The sequence below is a fragment of the Calidris pugnax genome, unplaced genomic scaffold, assembly GCF_001431845.1.
Source record: "Calidris pugnax isolate Ruff unplaced genomic scaffold, ASM143184v1 scaffold18, whole genome shotgun sequence".
In the NCBI taxonomy this organism is placed as follows: domain Eukaryota; kingdom Metazoa; phylum Chordata; class Aves; order Charadriiformes; family Scolopacidae; genus Calidris; species Calidris pugnax.
Window position 1 is genome coordinate 8,819,194 of NW_015090812.1, and position 20,005 is coordinate 8,839,198.

Below are 20,005 nucleotides of genomic sequence, written 5' to 3' on the forward strand. Positions count from 1 at the left end.
AGAAAAAAAGGCAGCCATGGTGCAATGCTAACACTTATGACTGATGCATGATTGATGATCCCCTAAAGGCAGTGAGAGAGAAAATTACCTCCTTCTCTCATTTAAGGACATTATTAGAAGACTCAATGAGTTCAATCCGTAAAAAAAAAAAAAAAAAAAGGCATCAGTAATTAGGACATTTTCAAATTCTGTTGCATTTTTCACTCAGAGCATTTTATAAATATTCATTAATCTTCAAAATATACCTGAGAGGAAAATAAGTAGTGAGAAGCAAATGGAGTCAGTGGGAGAGAGTCAGTAAGAGACTTATCTGATCATTGCAAGTATTGCAGAACTAGGACTAGCACGGACAAGTTCTGTTCCAGAGCCTTGTCTCACACTGCAAATGGGGTTGTGCTTTGTAAGGTGATCCTTGGGCAAAAGTTATTATGCAAATATTATAGAAGAGATTTTATAAAATAAAATATTACAAAAACCTGAGCATCCCCAAAATAGAACAAGTTATTAAACAACGCATTTCCAGGTACCTTGAAGGCTAACAAAATTATAAAAGTAATAATTGTTAGATTATTTAAGAGAAATAATGTAAAAACAGGCTAATTTCCCTTGCTGAGAGATAATCAGGCTGTAGAAAAAAGGGAAAGCTGTAGATGAGATACAGCTTTTTAAGGGTTTTGATAACATTTGATGCAACATTCTGAAACTGGGAAAACCAAAGTGCAAACAAAATCACCATAACATGGGTACACAACTAGTTAAAAATATTTTAAAATATTACTATGAGTATGTTGTCATTAAACTCAGACAGGTCTTTTGAATCTCAAAGGGTCTGTTCCCATTCTAGTCATCGCTTTTTGTTTACTCAGGCAATGAAATAGAGATTTTGCAAGCACTCTGAAGGACAAGGTTAGAATAAAAAATGTTTTTCTAACCGGAGAACTAGTCTGAGCCTCCAAAGGTAAAATTCTGAAAAGGGAGATGAGAAATGCTTGCACTGAGGAAAGGTAAATTAAGGAAAAAAATTCATCCAGGGAAATACATGGCAAGGTAACAGCAGAGCAGCCAAGGACCTGGGATGTGTAGCAGCAACCGATGCCATTTACAGTTGAAATGTTACACTGTGGAAGTTTTAATCTTTTAAGGCTTCAGCGTATGCGGAGTCCTGGAAGTCCTGAGTCATAAAGCAAGCAGATATAGGACCTGCAGACATCCTCCTAACAGTTACTCAGAGTTCGTGACGTATCTCACATTCCATGGAGGCGCTGCTGCTGGAATGACCCCACTGCACACACAGGCTGTGGAATGTGGTGGGTATCAGGCAGAGTTTAACTCTATCCATTTTCTCAATGAAACCAGCTCATAAGCTCTGTCAATGCAAGTGTGATACCTTCTAGGAGAGCAAACACGCTCCTGATGTAAATCTAATGACTATATAAAACAAAGGGAATAAAATTAGCTGAATTTATGTCCATTTTCTGGTTATTTTCCTTCCTTTTTTCTGTTTGGTTTGCATATCTCAGAGTTATTTTAAAAAATGCCACATGCTCTAGACAGGTCATGGGTCTGTTGTGTGTTTGCTCTACTTTATATCCAAGTGAACAGGGCAATTTAGAGTTGAGTTAAGTAAAGAATCCAAAAAGCATTAGGATTTGGATTACAATTTGAAACATCGCCAGACTTTACTAATGGCAAGACTAAAGTCCCACGTGCCTGGAGACTGATAATTCTCAAGCACAACTCATTTTTCCTTTTGGCAAGAAAAAAAAGGACCTGCACCTTTGATAAAGTCACGTTAGTGAGCAGGTCTAATCCAGTGTGACGCTGCAGGACAACTTTAGACAACAGTGAAAAAAGAGCCAAGCTATGAAATCAATCATCTACTTCAAATAAATGTGAGGCCACAGCTAGGATCGGACCCTAACAATCTGGCAGCTTTCAACATCTCCAAGAAAAAGCTGCAGCGATCCCCTGCTACCAAGATTTAACTTCTCAGAGGAATGAGGGAGGAACTCTCTTTGCTGCACAGTTTTGCTTCCCTTTAGCTACTAAAAGTGTATCTCTCCTGCCTCTGTTTTGATCACCAACTGCTATCTGAGTCTTAGTATTCTTTTGGCCTCCTTCCTTGGAAATGCAAACTCTCTGTGGAGTTTGCCTTGGTTCCCCTCTCAGACAGCTGTGATTAATTCAATGTTCAAGATCTTGAGTTAATTCTCTCATTAGATCACTTTCCTTCTTCATGGAATGATTATTCCCACAGGAGAAATGAGAAAGACTAAAACAATATTGTGCGAGTATCTGACACACTGCATCCAGGATGTTTACTTTAAATCAAATTGCCTGGAATCGCTCCAGATTTATGGCTTAAACACAAGAATCTCCCAACTGGTGGGGAACTGTTGTTGCACAACATTCCCAGTTTCACTGGAATTCCTCCAAGCTTCCTGCTAGGTAAATGTACCCAGAACATGAACCTCTCCACACAAGTAGGTCAGATGACAATCCTTTCATTGCTAGGGCATGCACTTGAAAAGTTTTTTTCTTTTTTTTCTTACTTTTTATCATATGCCGATCACCTTTCTTCCCAACACTATTGTGAAGGTGACGCCCGGAGCACGCAGCAGTGAAATATTGCCAGCGCTCCTCAAATCACAAGCCATTATCTGTGCATTGCTCTCAGGGAATGTCACATTCCCTTCTGGAGGCTCTTGAGCCAAATGGCTCCCAGGGGTATGGCTGGTCATCAGAGGGCATCACCCCACTCAGCTGGACGCCAGCACAGCTTCTCAGTACCTTTGGTGCAATGTGGATTCTCAGGAGAGTGTCTCAATACCCAGTTCAAGAATGCTAAACCTGTCTGGGGTGACAACTCTGATATCAGTCAGTTACCTTAATGTCACCTTTACCTGAAGCCATATTACAGTGAAAGTAATAAAAATACTTAATTACAAATTCCAACATAGACAAAAAATTTCACAAAGGCTTCGAAAGAAGAGAAGGAGGAGAGGAGAGGAGAGGAGAGGAGAGGAGAGGAAGAAGGAGGTCATGCATAGGCTTTCACTTTCCTGTCCCATGAGGATAACAGTCCAAACATCTGTGGGGATGTTTAAGCCCTAAATTTCACTTCCTATTTTGTTTGAGGGTAGTGATTCAGTCTTTGGTTTTGGGGGCTTTCTAATATCCAAATCCAACAATTTTTATTTTAGGTCAAAGCAGTCAGGATATTTCACTAGAGGAGAGGAGAGGAGAGGAGAGGAGAGGAGAGGAAGAAAGAGAAACACTGAGCATGGCACTTCAATGAGATTTAATTTCCCCAGCCATTAACAGTTCAGTTGTGAAATGGACAGAGCCATGACCACCTCGATGGTAATGTGAAAACTTAAAAGTTTTCACAAAAGCCCTATATTCTGGGGCTGCCTGTCTGGAAAGGCTGGATTTGAGGACCCCTCTTGCTCTCCACCTTTGGGCCAATTCCAGTTCAGGTCTCTACCCTACACACACACACATAATCATCAAGATTCATTAACCCTCACAGGAATTAAGGTAATAGCTCTTGGACCTGGCCCAGATCTGCCAAGAAAGAGTGTTCTCATGCTTGGCTTAAGTCTGGAAAATGTGTTATCTCACTGTGAAGCACAATGCCTTTACCCACTGAGATGGGAAACATTCAGACCCTGAAGGGAAGCTTCTTCATCCACTAAAGTCCATGTATCGCATAAAAATGTAAGCTGACAAGAGCTTATGCATCTATCTAATTAGAATCTAGTGCCTGTAGCTCATTAGAGGCTTTTGACTGAGTAGAGGATGTGATAACTGGTCCCATTGGGGTGATAATAGGTTAACCACCATTGTGGTTAATCTGAGAAATGCATGGAAAGTACCCAGGGACCCTCTTCTCTCCTCCATGTTGCACAAGTGTGAAGTCCAGGAGCCTCTCTCATCTTACTCCTACAAGGGGCTGCAGATTCATGATGCAGCACCTAACACCACTGCTCCACTAAACTGTGCATCCACAGAGACGCTGATCTGCACCACTGCCTTGGGCATGCATCAGCATCCAGAGTAAAAGGGACACCAGGGCAAACATAGGCCTTAACAGAGAGAAGGTGTCTTGGAAGTGTAAAACATACAGCTTAGTGCACTACAGATATCTCTAGTCCTCATAAACTCTTGGTGGCTCTGTATTTCTGCAATTTTGGCTTCCCTGGGAGAAGTTTGAGTGATGAAACTTAGGGAAGTGCAGCAAAAATTATTGTAGCCTATAAAGGCTTTGTGATCTGGACACCCCAACACAAAGCAAGCTCCTTTCCATCTTGGTGAGGCTGTCCAACACCTCTCCTCTGACAGATCAAGTGCATTAAAATACAAGTAGTAACTACAGTGGGTAAATAGTAATTAAAATGGCAACTGACTGTACCACTGAAAGATTATTGCAGATGCCTTAGCAGAGAGGACAAAGTGCAGAGATTCGCTGCAGTTTGGAAAGGGAAGTGAAGATTTCATACCCATTGAAACTGGGGCAGGAATTTGACCTGGCACTTTCTGGTTGACTTTCATGGAAAGTGGCTCCCCATCACAAAAAATCCCACAGGGTTTGTCGTACCTACAAATAGTCAAGGCCTGAGTTTTATGTCTCCTCTGCAAGAGAAAATTTTAGCAGCCAAGTATGGTAAGGATACTGCTTGAATACTAAGTCAAAATGATGCCCAAAACCGTAGGTATAATGGAGGGGCTTCTGACTAGAAGCATACAGGCAAAACTGCACTTTCAAATCAATATTTTTTCTTTTTTTTTTTTTTTTAAAAGACTAAAAGCCCTCCATCCTCATAGACTTCAGGAAAAAAAAAATTCCAACAACCCGAAAACATAGATCCAGCAAAGCTCTTCCTGTAACAGAGAACTACAACAACCACACATGCAACACCTTTTATCCACCCATTTTTGTTGCATGTTCAAATGTCACAGCACCACCTGCAGGATTTGAGAGAGGGACCACAGACACCTTACTCGGCTCACCAGAACATCTTCCAGGCATCTGGAAAGGTTTTCCTGAGAAGCCTTCAGCCAGGGAAATGTGAGCAGCCATGGGCCTCTGTGGGATAACACAGGGAGGACTGCAATGCTTCATGGTGCTCTGGCACGGCACAGGGGTTTTTCAAGAGAAATCCTGAAGAGCTTGTTTATGACATTCTTCTCACTGAGGGGTTTTGGTACAGTGACAACAGCACTTCTGTGCAGGTGTGAGCAGTGGGACACATTGAGGAGCACAGGGCATGTCTTTTTTGTCGCCTGTCCTATATGTCAGTCAGCATTCAGCTGGCTTATTGGCAAACATCATGTTAGGAGCCTATTAAATTAAAATCAGAGACATTTTTAATTCCTTCCCTGCAATTACTGTCATTTTGGTGTTAGTTAATCACAAGGCTCCACATTACACAGTGCAATTTCACGCTGCCAAATGTACTTTCAGGCTTATTCCTGAAAATCTACAGCTTGTTTTGGGAGAGGCACAATAGTCTATGGGAGCATTAGCTCCATCTTGCACAGTTTCTGTGTGGCTGCAGAAGAAACATGCTGAAGCAGTGCCCTCTTCTGGAGGCAGACCCATCCAACCACATTAATACAGGACAGGACAGGCCCTCAGGGCAAAATTAGCAGTCTCAGCAACGCTATTTTCTGTCTGTAAAATTTGGCACTATGGTGTGAAATCCTAGTACTGGCCAAGTGTCTAACAGCTGACATCAGCCAACGACTGAGCCACTGGCATTTAGGAGAATTCTAAGCCTTTTACTCACAGGCCACTTCCGATGAATAAAATGTCAGCGCGAGAGGGGTCTGGTTTCTTTTACTGATTCATCAATGAAAGAAAAATCTCAATGCATTTATTAGCCTAGCTTAACATGTATACTGAGTTATATCAGCATGCATCCAACTGTGTGTGCTTGCCGAAACCTTATTTTTCTATCTAGATCTATATTTTCTGTGGGTATTTTTTTAAGACCAGCTCCAAAGGTAATTTTAACACCCTACTGTCAAGAATGTAACGCTGATGAACAGAGAAACCAACAGTCCCCAGAGAGTATCACAATTCAGATTCCTTCCAGAAGCACATTTAAAAGTTATTACAATGAAACGCAGAATCATGAGAAAAGCCTGAGGGGCCACGACCATTGTAACTGTAAGCAGACATGTTTTTCTTTCCCAGTCTCCCAGTAAATAGATATGGAAGCGTTCCAAGAGGCTCTCTGATTGCTTTTTGCTTTGGCTGCATGTCATGTTGCTGGAACAGTTGTGGAAAACTCAGGAGGGATGCTTTTGTCTCAGAATCAGCACCAGCTCTGCCGGACCCAGTGACTGCGTGCGTGTAACTCAGTACGTGATGCTCATCCCTCGGTCAGTGCCCAGGCATGCAGTGACTCAGGGAATTACACAGACCAAGACGGAAGCACGCTCTGCCTCAGGATCAGCGCTGACCCCAGTACCCCATATGGTACTGCTGGAGGACGCTGCGATGAAACATCCGTGCTGGAATGAAGAGGAAGGCCCAAACATGGCGTGACGCTACAGAGAAAGAGGGCGCGTGGGCCGGCTCTGCCTCTGGTCAGTGCTGGCTCCGACGCCACAGTCTGGAGCTAAGGACAGGCAGTTCCCCCACCTCATATCTCTGGGGTTCCCCCAGGCAGATGGTAGCTGTGGTTTCTCCCCAGCACCGCCACGTTTCTCTCACAAGCACAGATTAAGGCAGCCAGGAACCCAGTTTGCAAAAGCATGCCTGAGGGGAATATGGCTGAGGGACAGTGAATATGGTGATGGCACACCTGCCGTTCGAGTGTCACCTTGGCACCAGGTGAGGCGAGTGAATCCAGCAGGGGACCAGCTTTAACCACAGACAAGAAACCACCCCACAGAGCAGGCAACGAGCCCACGGTGCGGTAGCCAGCGGTGCCTGTGGGGGTGAACGGCCTCCACGGGGCCGAATGCCCAGGCGAGAACACAGACAAAGGATCAGACGGACGTACCACAGCCTGGCGGATCCACCTCCGACGCCCGCTGAGGGAGAAGGGCGCTCAGAGCACAGGACCCCTCAGCACGGCCGTCTCTGAGGAAGCCCGCCGTCGCCAGCCGCACTCGCCTCAGCGGGGCGGGCGCGCCCTCCCGCCACCGGCCCGGGCCCCCACCGCGCATGCGCCGCGGGCGGGCAGCGCCGAGCAGCGCCGGGAGCCACTGCGCATGCGCCAGCGCTGCCCCTCAGGGCGGTGGGGTCGGGGGGAGAGGGAAGGGGGTGACATCTCCGGGAGCGCGATGGCGTGCGCTGCGGTGGCCAAGGCCGGCGGGGGCTCCTTCTCCGACCGGCACGCCCGCCTCCTCCTGGCCCAGATTAACCGGCTGCGGGCCGGGCAGAGCTTCTGCGACGTGCGGCTGGAGGTGGGCCCGGAGGCGTTCTCCGTGCACCGCCTGGTGCTGGCGGCCAGCAGCCCCTACTTCGCGGCGCTCTTCGCCGGCGGCATGAAGGAGTCCGGCCGGGATGTGGTGCGGATCGCCGGCGTCGAGGCGGACACTTTCAACACGCTCCTCGACTTCATCTACACAGGTAACGGCTGACAGGGGGCGGCGGGGACGGTTGCCCCGACAGCTGGACCTGAGGTGGTGGTTGCCCCGACAGCTGGACCTGAGGTGGCGGTTGCCCCGACGGCCGGGCCTGAGGTGGTGGTTGCCCTGACAGCCAGGGGCCAGGGTGATGGTTGCCCCGACAGCTGGACCTGAGGTGGTGGTTGCCCTGACGGCCAGGGACCAGGGTGGTGGGTGTCCCAACAGCTGGACCTGGGGTGGTGGTTGCCCCAACGGCCGGGCCTGAGGTGGTGGTTGCCCTGACGGCCAGGGACCAGGGTGGTGGGTGTCCCAACAGCTGGACCTGGGGTGGTGGTTGCCCCAACGGCCGGGCCTGAGGTGGTGGTTGCCCTGATGGCCAGGCTGGCATGGCAGTTGCCCCGACAGCTGGGCCTGAGGTGGTGAGTGCCTCAACAGCCAGGGGCCTGAGGTGGTGGGTGCCCTGATGGCTGGGCCTGAGGTGATGGGTGCCCCAACAACTGGGCCTGACATGGTGGTTGCCCTCATGGCCAGGGGCCTGAGATGGTGGTTGCCCCGACATCAGGGCCTGAGGTGGGGCTGGGGTGGTGGTTGCCTGATGGCCAGACCAGGATGGCGGTTGCCCGACAGCCGGGCCAGGATGGCGGTTGCCTGAGGGCTGGGGTTGGGGTGGTGGTTGCCCCATGACCACAACCCTGAGCGGAGTCCCACTGTCCTGTGCCTTGCCCGCAGGGGTGGTGAGCATCGGGGAGCACAACGTTCAGGAGCTGATCGTCGCCGCCGACATGCTGCAGCTGACTGAGGTGGTGGAGCTCTGCTGTGAGTTCCTGAAGGGGCAGATCGACCCACTGAACTGCATCGGCCTCTTCCAGTTCTCGGAGCAGATCGCCTGCCACGACTTGATGGAGTTCACCGAGAGCTACATCCATGCACACTTCCTGGAGGTGCAGAGCGGGGATGAGTTCCTGGCGCTGACAAAAGAGCAGCTGGTTAAGATCCTGCGAAGTGAGGACCTAAGCATCGAGGACGAGTACCAGGTTTTCATAGCGGCAATGCAATGGATTTTGAAGGACGTAGGGAAAAGAAAGAAATACGTCGTAGAAGTACTGGAGCCTGTTCGATTCCCTCTACTACCAGCGCAAAAGCTACTAAAATACATAGAAAGTAAGTGAAAGAAGAGGAGAAAAAATATCAGATGTTTGGATTTGAGCAAATGATGTGTCAGTCAGAGTTATTGGCTTTTGATGGACTTTTTAAAATTAATAGCATGATGATTTACTATATTCAAACAAATTCTACTTTTTAACAAATGAGCACAGCTTACTTTAAAAGCGTGCTTTTGAAAGTCTTATAAAAGTAGGCAGTGTTGATTTGCCTGCTGTTTAGTAACTCTTTTACAACTGATTTACTTATTGACTGTAATATTTCAGTATGCCTTTTTTCGTCTGCTTTTTTCCTCAAGGTATTCCAGATTTCAGCCTTCGGGTGGCCCTGCAAACTCTGTTGAAAGAATATTGTGAAGTCTGTAAATCTCCCAAAGAGAACAAGGTCAGCAGTTTTCTGCAAGCTTCTAAAGGTCGTCCCCGGAGGAAAGCCAGGAAGTACCTTTATGCAGTAGGTTAGAATGTGGCTGTTTGAACCTTGTAAAACAAATTATAAAGTAGTATCTCGTGTTACAGTACTAAAGGAGATACTGGAATTTATTTTTTTTTAATCAAAAGATTAGAAAATAGCAAAATATTTCAGCTGGCTGAGTTACCATGTTAGCTGCTTTCTGCTTAGAAGCGCACAGAGGGGCATCATTCATATTTCATGTCATCATGACATGAGATTCAGAGCCTAGGTTTGCCTTCTAGAAATGATTTGCCTTGTATGGAAATCTGCAGATCAGCAGAGGATTTGCCCACAGTTCACTGCTGGAATGTTGTGTGTAAAATCACTGCACTACCTTGTTCTTCTGGTGGTTGAAATTTTCCCTGTCCAGAGTATTCTATTTCATGTGATGGGATACTTGAAATTGCAATCTTTCACCAAAGCTGCAGTTTTGTGTTGGAAGGGAATGCTCTTGTTTCACCCTGCAGGGAGTAACAGCTGTTGGCTGGTCTCTGTGTTTGATTAAGAACATGAAGGGTAATATTTGTAGTTTTATGGTGATTGGCTCAGGCACAAGTTCCATGACCCTCAAAGTGACTGTTCTTCCTTGTGTGCTGGAGAAACGATGCTACTTGGAAAAGTCCAATTCCTACTAGAAGTGGCTAATGACTGTTACTGCATTTTTTGGTTTAGATATAGGTGCATGGGGATGAGCAGTAAGCTCTTACTCAGTCTTGATCCCACTTACTTTCTAGGTGGGTACAACCGACTGCAAGGAGGACGCTGGAGTGACAGCAGAGCCCTCAGCTGTGTGGAGCGATTTGACACCTTCAGCCACTACTGGACCACAGTGTCCTCTCTCCACCAGGCCCGGAGTGGGCTGGGTGTGGCCGTGGTGGGAGGAATGGTCTATGCCATTGGAGGTAACAGCTGAAATGTTCTTTCTTTGTCACATGGATACCAGAGGACTCATGGATGGAGATTTTTAAAATTATCCTTCCTCTAAGTGGTTCTGAGGAACCCAACAGTAGATAATCCAACTTTTAGATATAATTGTGGTTCCTTGGCTGTCTGCCGACAGTGCTCTGTGAATCCCCATTTGGGCTCTGATGTTGCCCATCTTTTCTAAGCTTCTCTCCCCTCATGGTATAGCAACTCACAGGTAAGCATATGGACATATGCATATGTACTAAGAGGTGTTGGGTATTCTACAGACTTTGTGTACCGCCACTGAGAGCATTTCTTTCTTCACTTGTAGTCTAGCAGAAGCACACAGCATAAAAGGCAGTAGTACAGGGCAGGCCACTTGTGATCTGACTACCTGGAAAGGCTTGTTATGTGTGTTTGCACAAGGATGTGACAAGTAGCTCTACCTGCCCATCATTAAAGAATGCATATGTAGACTGTTTTTGTCACCGCAGAACACATTCTTTGGTGTTGAAAACCCTGTCAGTTGTGCTGCAGAGTGAAAACTGTGTGGTACTGTGGTTTTTCACCTCTCTGATGTTTTCAGTAATGCATCAGGGAACTGTTGATGAAAACTGTTCCTAGCAATGATTCAGTCTGGGTATAAGCAAAGCTTTTGCTGCTTTGATCATTTGGCTAGCTGAAAGGAAGATCTCGTATTCAATTTTTCTCTGTCCTGGAAGGAGTTAAAGAATGATTCTTTATCTGCAGTGCAAAACGTTGTGTTTCCACTGACTCAGTTCTTGCTCTTATTATGCAGGTGAGGACAGTGCAATGATTTTTGACTGTACTGAATGTTATGATCCTGTTACTAAGCAGTGGACCACTGTGGCTTCCATGAACCATCCCCGTTCTGGACTGGGAGTGTGTACGTGCTATGGTGCTATCTATGCTTTGGGTAAGATTTGGAGTTTTTTCTAAGGTGAAGTTAATTTTAAAGGTGTTAATTCCTGGAACTTGTAAATTGCTTTGGTCTTAAATATTACATCTTGGTGTTGCAAACTTGCACACTTAGGTCTTGAAAAACATATGTCTACATGAGCATTGGCATACTGAATCTTTGTGGATTAGTTATTGTTCAGGTATAAGTTATTTCCGTTGTAGATTGCATGCTGTTTTCAAAATTAGTCTGTCCCAGAACAGTCTTAGACACCGCATGTCTGAAAATGCAGCTAAGGCACAGCTTCATGCCATTAAATTCTTTGCTGTGTTTGCTATTATTTGCAGGAGGTTGGGTTGGATCAGAGATTGGCAACACAATTGAAAGATTTGATCCTGAAGAAAATAGCTGGGATGTGGTGGGAAACATGGCTGTTCCCCGTTACAACTTCGGGTGTTGTGAAATGCAAGGTGAGTATTGTTAAGTTTGTATTCATAAACAGTTCCAAGCGCCACTGGATTTTGAAGCTTTATGTTTCAGTCATGAATTTTTACCTTTGTCTTGTTCTGTGCTGTCAGTTGCACATGCTTGTACCTCATTTGTTTGTTCTTCTAGTACCATATTTTTAATGCTGCAGAGCTCAAAAACTATAAAGTTCTATCTTCTGCCTTTTAGCTCATGAAAACAGTTTTTACATGGTTGACAGTATGGTCATCCAGCTAGTCTTTTAACAGTTGATTGTCCTTCCTGATACTGCTTTTATTTATCTTCCATATTCAGGTTTGTTTGTGTTTCTTTGTGATAATCCAAAGAGTTGCCACAGTTTATTTTAAGGCAGACATGATCTATAAATGTGCTTATTATGTATTTGATCCAGGTCTGGCCAGCAGTTGCAGCCTTCTGAATTCTCTCCTCTGTGCTTGATTAATTATTGTTTTCATCTCAAGCCTCAAGCTACTCATTTAAAAGCTTTATGTATGCTACTACTGGACAAATGGAGGATTTTTATCTGGCATTCTCTAAGCCATCTTAATGTTAGGGTGGAACTTTTATTGTGACAAACGTTTTCTGTCTTTCAAATCTTTGTGTTATGAAACCTAACAGAGGAGAAACTCTGTTTTTGCAGGTTTGATTTATGTTGTTGGTGGTATCAGCAGTGAAGGGGTAGAGCTACGTTCTGTTGAAGTCTATGACCCGATATCTAAACGTTGGTCTGAGCTCCCTCCAATGGGTACCCGAAGAGCGTATCTTGGTGTGGCTGCTCTCAATGATTGTATCTATGCTGTGGGAGGCTGGAATGAATCTCAGGATGCACTTGCTACTGTAGAAAGATACTCCTTTGAAGAGGTATGGTAGAATCCCTTCCTTTCATAAATGTAGATTGCATCAACTTTGTGTAAGATGCCATAGAGATAGCATGCTTCCTTTCTTGAAAAAAGTTGGAAATTCCATTTTCTTTTCACTGCTGGCTGGTAATCTGAGTGAAACAAAGCGTCAGTGAGTGTCTGTCTGTCCTAACCAGTCTGTAGAATCTTGCTGTCTGACTTAGTGGAGCGTTCATGAAGATCATATGCATGCTTTTAGGAAACAGAAAGCAAACCAATACTGATTATGCATAGATATACCGTAGTTTGGTAAATACTTGATAGGGTTAAGATGGGGGGATAGATTTCCCTCTCTGTAATAAAATGATCGATAATCTGACTAGAGAAAAAAAATCCCTGGAAAAAGTAAGAGTTGCCCTTTGTTACAAAGGATGTTTCTGTTGAAGATGTTTGTTGCTGCATCAAAAAGTGGTGGTGTTTCAGCATGACTAGAAAAATCACTTTGAACACTTAAGCATTTCAATAAGATAAGAAATTATTCCTGACTGTTACTGCTCATGTTTATATGATGCTCTTTGGAACAGTAGCTGGTGTCAAAAGCAGAACACGATCCACTGTGCCATTCTGTTTTGCCATCTAATTTTCCTTATTTCACATCTCAAACTCTGGACCATTCTCTATTTTGGAGACAGACTGCATCTTGTAGTGTCTGAAGAAGGGGAGGGTTGTTGTGTGCAGACAGTATGTGATGTGGTTTTTAGTGACTACCATGACTTGGACCACTTTTGAAAGTGTAGTCATTTCAGTCTTGATAATCCTCTTGATGCTGTACACATACCATATTTGAGCCTGTGAATTCATAGTGTTCTTTGTATATGTTGCAGACTTTAAGCTTTAAAAGTTACTTTTGTCAGAATTGGGGCTCAGCCTAAAACTACTTGTTGACTTTTTCACCTTCTTATTAGGAAAAGTGGGTTGACGTTGCATCGATGAAGATACCAAGAGCTGGTGTCTGTGTCGTGGCTGTGAATGGATTTCTTTATGCCTTGGGAGGCCGAGCTCCCAGCCATGATTTTGCTGCTCCGGTAACCTCTGACTCTGTTGAAGTTTATAACCCTCATATGGACAGTTGGACTGAAATTGCCAACATGATCACCAGCCGCTGCGAAGGAGGTGTAGCTATGCTGTAGAACACAAGGAAGAAAACTCATTCAAGGAATGAGTAAATCTGTCTCCTAGCATTTCTGGTTTTGTTGGCCAGAAACCTCTTCTAACACAGGTGCTTCAAGTAGAGACAGAGGAAAATTAGATCAGAGGGCTTTTCCTGAGAAAAAGGAACTTCTAAAACCCTCGCCCTTCGAAGTAAATTGGTTTATCCAATGGCTGTCTCTGTTAGGGGTAGAAATGCCTCTTATGACTGGATTAAGCTCACTGAATTAAGTGGCAAATATGCCCTGTGAAAATCTGAAGAAATCATTCCAGCACATTAGAGACATTAAACAGGTTGTTAACTCTCAAAGGTTCACCAAAACTAGCGTCTTTAGCTGACCTTATGAACTGGAAGGAGGCTGCTGTAGACGGGTAGCTAGAAGTTATCAGGAGGTAAGAGCAGGTGGGCTACTTGGTTAGCATGAGTTGTTCTTTTCTGGCAGAAGATAACAGATGGGGAACACTTGGTACCTCTGCTTATGACTTTGATGCATTTGAGGCTCTTTTCTGCAGCTGGACATGATTTGAATTAAATTTGAATTGGGTATTTACTTTCTGGCCACCTCGCTGGAAATCTCCAGTTCTGGAAGGTTATTCTCACAGTTCTAATAATGTCATTCCACTCCAGCACAGGCTTTTCTTCTCAGTGGCATCAGTGATGATAGTAGAGCTCCTTTTTGTGTAAGCTCTGTTGAATTCTAAACAGAAATGCTATTCATTGGATTAGCTGTTCTGTTCAGGACTGCTTTTAGTATAAAAATATAGGGAAAGCCTTTGCCCTTTTTTTTTTCCTTAGTTAAATATGTTTTTACCCTGTGTGACACATGCTGAGACTTGACATTGGAATACATGCTCTTCTTCAAGGTACACAGGTTCCTCCTTGCTACATCTCGTATCCTGCTTCTTCCAAATTTGCGCAGACAGAGCATTTTGTGATAGAATTAGCTGCATTCAGCATTAAAGTGATTATTGCGTTTTGTCAGGAGGAGTTTGTATTTAGCTTGGATACACTTAATAGAACAGTACTACGAGGAGTTTGGAGTTATTTCTAGATCCATTTAATTAACCTACTTGAAGTTGGGTTTTGTACAATGGGGTTGCATTTTCTGCCCAGCTGTGGATGATCTGGATGGAGTCTGAAACAAGGCTGCTTGACCTTTGATAGACAGTGTTATTCTACAACACAAAACCACAACTGGAATGTCACAAAACAGGAAGCCTGCTCTGTGTAGACAAGGACACGTTCATGCTGTCTAGGTCAATATTCCCCATGTAAAATTAACAAATTAATACATGAATAAAAGCTTCCAAGGTGAGTGTTGCAGGTACGTTAAGAATCTAGGTCTTATGTTCTAACACAGAGCTGGGAGATTGCCAGGCTAAAACATGGTAGGTGATGGAACATTCATTTCTCTGATCATTCTATAATCTTGTGTGTGCTTTTACTTCAAAAAGATTTCTTATGTGTGTGAACTAATGTTTATTATCTTTTTTTTCCCTAAGTTGAAGCTTGTTTTAAAAAGTTTTTCATAATAAAATGCGTTTTCAGAACTGTGGAATGCATTTGAATAGGTTGCTTTCCAGTCAGAATGAGTTGTCATCACTGCTTCACTGCTACTTTCTTCTTTTCTTTTTCCTTTTTTTTTTTTTTAACTGGAAATCCTATTTCCCAGTGGGACACTAGGGAAGATTGGTTATAAGTCTTGACTATTTGAAAGGTGTAAGTAACATGCTTCTGTAGTAAAATATTGATGTTATTTCTCTTCTCAGTGTAAAATCACTCAGACTTCTTGGCAGTCTGGCTGCCTTGCCAGCTCTGTGCAACCCTCTCTGGGATCAAATTTTTCCTAGGATTTCTTCTTTACATTTCAGGATCCCTCACGAACCATTTGAGAAATATTACATTAGCTCTACTTTATTAGTTTAGGAACTGGGAGTTCACTTCTGATCCCTACCTGAAAACTTTGTGTAGTGGAGCTTGAGGGAGTCTGCTGTTGTATGAAGTTACCTTCTCCAGTTTTTGTGGTTGATTCTGTCATGTTTGAATGAAACTTTGAAGTTGATTGATTATGGTCTCTGATACTCAGCGCCTCTTTCCCCAAATCAAGCCAAAGGCAGTACTCTTCTCTGGGCCCATCTTAAAAAATGCCATGTCTAAGGAGGAATAAAACAACTGTTTTCATTTACGAACTCAATTTTACTTCCTTTATCGCCATTTCAGAGGTATGATGCTATTAACAAGTAAAGGTTAACAGGTTACAAAAGTTAGAGGTTCATGTACGTAGTTGCTGTTTCAGCAATACTGTACCTTCAGGATAGACAGGTTTCTTAAATGTCTGTTCTTTGCAGAACGAAGAGATAATAAATTTCAAGTGACAGTATGTGCATTAGTCTCTGTAGAATGACAATGAGGATTAGTGCTTTAAAAGAACTAGGAGGATTTTCTAAATTGGTCCTAAGATTGTGTGTAGATGTCGCTTTACAGCTTTCTTTTTGCATCTTATACTGTACTTAAAGAATACTTAAGATAAAAAGCCACAGTAAATATTCCCACATACAATTTCATAGGTTTCTTGAAGCAGCTGAGGCTAGGAAAGAAAACCCATGTGGCTTAGGCTGTATCTTCTTCCCCAAAATGATGTGTTAGAAGAATATAAGCACAAAGTCCAGCGTTTTCAATAACTGAATCCCATCATGGAGGGTTTGCAGGCTACACGTCTGTTTGCACCTAGCCCAGATGCTCAAATAAAATGAGTTTTGAGGAAGGAGAAGACACAAACTGCTTTCAATCCCATTATCTAATCCTTTAGTGCCAGCGATTGAGTCCTTGTGTCATATCATACATTTCTGTCTATCTTCAACGGATGGTACTTTAATTTAGGAGCATGACAGATCTTTATGGCTATGTCACATGCAGCTTCCTTAGCTAGGCAACCCTAAGTCCAAACAAAACCTAGGAAGACAGCCCTGGTATCCTTTTTTTATTGAATTAAGCCTGAGTAGGAAGCTCCCTTCTGTCTCTTGTGGCACCTTGTCAAAGATACAGAGCTTCCCCTTCTACCTTTCCCCACTCCATCGCAGCAGCTGGATGACATATTTTAGGTGAGCGCTGACCTTGATTTGCTGCTGTGAACAAGCCTTCCCTGTCCTTTTTTAACCTCACTTGCACTGAAGCACATGGCATTTACAGCACCTTCTCAGCTGAAGTAAGACAGAGAAGAGTTCCATTCCACAACACAGGAAGTGAACACATACTTTTCCATATTATTCTGCTGCTTCTTTAAACATTCATCTAGAATTGCTTTCACCTTGTTACTGTTTATGACTACACAAGTTGTTCTCCCCACAGAACATTACCATGCATTATAGTTAAACCAGATCCTTTAATAATTCAGCATAGAGCAATTCATATGTCGGTAACATCTCATTCAAGAGTGATGCCTTCTACAGATAAGGACAGGCTCATGCCTGCCATAGAAGTCATTGCTATTTACAGTCCTTCTCTTCTAAACCAGCTAACTTGTTTGCTTTGAGAATAAGCATCTTGATCACTGCCATCTCATGATTTCTAAGCACAAATAAGTATTTCCCCCTGGAACTCAATACAAATACCTTATGGGCAAATTAACAATTTTTGCCTATTGATTTATTATTTTGTGTTCTGCCATTTATTTTTGCTGTCACTTAGCTGCAGCTCTAAAAAAGTCTTCAACCCTGCAGTAGCTAATAACGATAATACCATCACCACTGTTCCAATGACCCTCAGGACTTTAAACCACCGAGGATAAGGAGGAAGAAGGGAAACATCATAATGTAGCGCTATCCCTAAGGCCATTACTAGCATTATTGCACCATGAGTGATATCTTTAAAAAGCAAGGCTTGCCAGGCGAGTAGAGGAGGAACTGTACTGTTGGCCAGGTTCAGCCAGTCTGGCTTGGCCGGGCTGTCTTCTGGGAGAGCGAACCCCCACCTCATTCCTCCTAGGAAGGAGACTGTCACGGCACCGTATATCACCTGAGCAAATGCCAGCTCTGGGTAGTAGGTCCCTTGGATGGCCATTGTCAGTGGCACAGAAACAAATGGAATTAGCCCCCCAAGGCTTAGGTAAAGGGCTGGCTTTGGAGAATCCTGTAGCAATTTCATGCTTCGTTGCAATACGCCTGAGTCTTTGGTCTCAGATTCTTTGGGGGTTTTCTTCTTGAAGAAGGGGAGGGAGGTGTGAAAAGCCTGGAGCTTGGTTGCATATACTGATGCTAGGTTGAGGCTTGGAGATCTTGAGAGATGACACACATCTCTTTGCAGATGGAGGCCGACAGAAGACCAAGTTGTCTTACTCTTTCCATATGGTAGTATTCTGGGACCAGTAGACTTCTGGAGCTGCAAGTATAAAACTTGTTCTGAACACCTTGCAATGTAGGCTTTCAAATCTACCGTTACCCTAACTACCTATGAAATATTGTACCAAGGAGTTTTCCAGGCCAGGTCACATCCCATCTGCCCTTCCTCTTGGTTTTCAGGTGTTTTTAACTTAACTGATTAAGCTGACACAGCTTCCACAAGTGAGCTGATGAAGAGCATCTAGGTTCTTCATAGTGAGTAAATAAACCTTACTCACCACAAAAGGTTTGTATATCATAGATTCATGGCATAGTTCAGGTTGGAAGGGACCTTAAAGATCATCGAGTTCCAACCCCCCTGCCATGGGCAGGGACACCTCCCACCAGACCAGGTTATTCAAAGCCCCATCCAGCCTGGCCTTGAACACTTCCAGGGATGGGGCATCCACAGCTTCCCTGGGGAACCTGTTCCAGTGTCTCACCACCCTCACAGGAAATAATTTCTTTCTAGTATCTAATCTAAATCTCCCCTCTTTCAGTTTAAAACCATTACCCCTTGTCCTATTACTCCAATCCCTGCTAAAGAGTCCCTCCCCATCTCTCCTGTAGCCTCCTTCAGGTACCAGAAGATCACTTATAAGGGCTCCCTGGAGCCTTCTCTTCTCTAGGCTAGACAACCCCAACTCTCTCAGCCTGTCTTCATAGCATAGGTGTTCCAGCCCTCTGATACCCACCCGTCCTTCCACCCATGCATGCATTCTTTATGTATTTTTAACATATATCAGTCCTTTTTAGAGTAAGCTATAAAATGATTACAGAAGCAGGACAAGGTTACTCCAGAAGCTAGCTACTGCGCCCTCACTAGTCTGCCAAAAAGGGGAAAAAAGACCTTTGGACAATAAAATTTTATTTTATAAAAGAATTATCATCGCTTCGGCTAAAAGCTGCTGTAGAAACTAGGATTTCTCTCAGAAAAGCTGAGTGACAAACATGAGGCTGCTCCAACTTGAAAGTCACCTTCTTCTCCAATGCTCCAGTCATACCTTTTACTGTTTTAAAGAAAAATAGACAGTAAAAAAGGCTTCAGACACTTACTTTGAAAGGTATGCGGAAGCAGCACCGTTGTACCAGAGGAAACATCTTTGCTTTACCAAGGCCCTAAAAAAAAAGGAGAAGGTCTGAAACCGACGAACAGGTGACTTTGTCTTACATCCAACTCCCCGGCAGACTTCGCCCCCCGGTCCGAGATCCCGCTGCTCCGCCGAAGAGGGGCGGCTCCGAGCAGCCAAAGCCCGGACACGACGGCGGCGGTCACCGGGGGATGGCACGGAGGGACCGCGCTGCCGGCCGGGGAACCGGGGCTAGGCCCCCACCGCGGCACTACCCACCGGCTCCAACCTGCAGCCTCCTCGTTGAGGCGGCTTCCGGTGCCCCAGGAAGCAGTCCGGCGGTGCGGGTCCGGGCGGGAACAGGTCCCCGGTGCACCAGCAGCACCGAAAAGCCGCGCTGGCTCCCAGCCCGAAGGCTGCGGCCACGGGGGCTGGGGGAGCCGCTCCCGTTTTCTCTGTTCCGGTGATCGCCTCAGCGGGCGAGCCTCACTCCCGATGCCGGCGGGACTACAAATCCCAGCATGCTCCGCGGCGCCGCGCCAGGCCGATCGGCGTGGCGGACGGGCGCACGACCTTCTGGAATGCGTAGTCTCCGGTGGCGCCCGGCAGGTGACGAGGGCGGTGCTCTGATTGGTGGGGCGGGGTGGAGGCGGGGGGGAAGAACGCTCCGCGTGGCCGCCGGGGAAGCCAGGTGGGCGTGTCCCTTCCGCCTCCTCGTCCCCGCCCCGCGCGAGCGCAAGCCCCGCCCCCTCCGGCCCCCGGCCGGGCAGGGCCGGGCAGCCATTTTGGGCAGAGCTTTGTTATGGTTCTGGGGCCGCAGGAGGCAGCGAGAGGGGCCTGGCCGGTGAGTGCGGCTCCCACACCCCTCCTCCCGGCGCCCCGCCGCGCCTTCCCGCTGTCCGCCGTCCTGGGACCCGGTCCCCTGCCCCCCCCACCCCCCTGCCGGCTCTGCGGGCCTCCGAGCGGCCCGGGATCGGCCTCCCCCCAGGCCGGGGGCCCCG

The 20,005-nt window shown here is 45.5% G+C and overlaps 3 protein-coding genes across 3 annotated transcripts in view; 2 read left to right on the forward strand and 1 right to left on the reverse strand.

Moving 5' to 3' along the window:
• The first annotated feature begins 7,250 nt into the window (after positions 1–7,250).
• Positions 7,251–15,108, forward strand: IPP (intracisternal A particle-promoted polypeptide). The gene is made up of 8 exons (XM_014939415.1): positions 7,251–7,588; positions 8,317–8,748; positions 9,047–9,202; positions 9,933–10,100; positions 10,904–11,041; positions 11,371–11,493; positions 12,150–12,370; positions 13,314–15,108. The coding sequence occupies exons 1-8, from the start codon at positions 7,300–7,302 to the stop codon at positions 13,536–13,538; spliced, it is 1,752 nt and encodes a 583-aa protein (XP_014794901.1). The 5' UTR covers positions 7,251–7,299; the 3' UTR covers positions 13,539–15,108.
• A 1,812-nt stretch (positions 15,109–16,920) lies between these two features.
• Positions 16,921–19,591, reverse strand: TMEM69 (transmembrane protein 69). The gene is made up of 3 exons (XM_014939416.1): positions 19,284–19,591; positions 18,991–19,053; positions 16,921–17,935 (listed from the first exon to the last, which is right to left on the reverse strand). The coding sequence occupies exons 2-3, from the start codon at positions 19,033–19,035 to the stop codon at positions 17,207–17,209; spliced, it is 774 nt and encodes a 257-aa protein (XP_014794902.1). The 5' UTR covers positions 19,036–19,053; positions 19,284–19,591; the 3' UTR covers positions 16,921–17,206.
• Positions 19,592–19,745: 154 nt separating this feature from the next.
• GPBP1L1 (GC-rich promoter binding protein 1-like 1) overlaps positions 19,746–20,005 on the forward strand; it is a 34,256-nt gene continuing 33,996 nt past the window's right edge. The window contains exon 1 of the mRNA XM_014939349.1: positions 19,746–19,848. The gene's annotated coding sequence lies outside the window, so the exon portion shown is untranslated. The remainder of the gene's footprint in view (positions 19,849–20,005) is intronic.

What these genes read in the sequence shown, in the direction of transcription:
- IPP (XM_014939415.1), top strand. Translation starts at nt 7,300, where the DNA reads ATGGCGTGCGCTGCGGTGGCCAAGGCCGGCGGGGGCTCCTTCTCCGAC. An exon ending in GCTACTAAAATACATAGAAA is followed by an intron (nt 8,749 to 9,046) that starts GTAAGTGAAAGA and finishes TTTTTCCTCAAG; the next exon opens with GTATTCCAGATTTCAGCCTT. An exon ending in TGGTGCTATCTATGCTTTGG is followed by an intron (nt 11,042 to 11,370) that starts GTAAGATTTGGA and finishes TATTATTTGCAG; the next exon opens with GAGGTTGGGTTGGATCAGAG.
- TMEM69 (XM_014939416.1), bottom strand. Translation starts at nt 19,035, where the DNA reads ATGTTTCCTCTGGTACAACGGTGCTGCTTCCGCATACCTTTCAAA. An exon ending in GCTTCCGCATACCTTTCAAA is followed by an intron (nt 17,936 to 18,990) that starts GTAAGTGTCTGA and finishes TTATACTTGCAG; the next exon opens with CTCCAGAAGTCTACTGGTCC.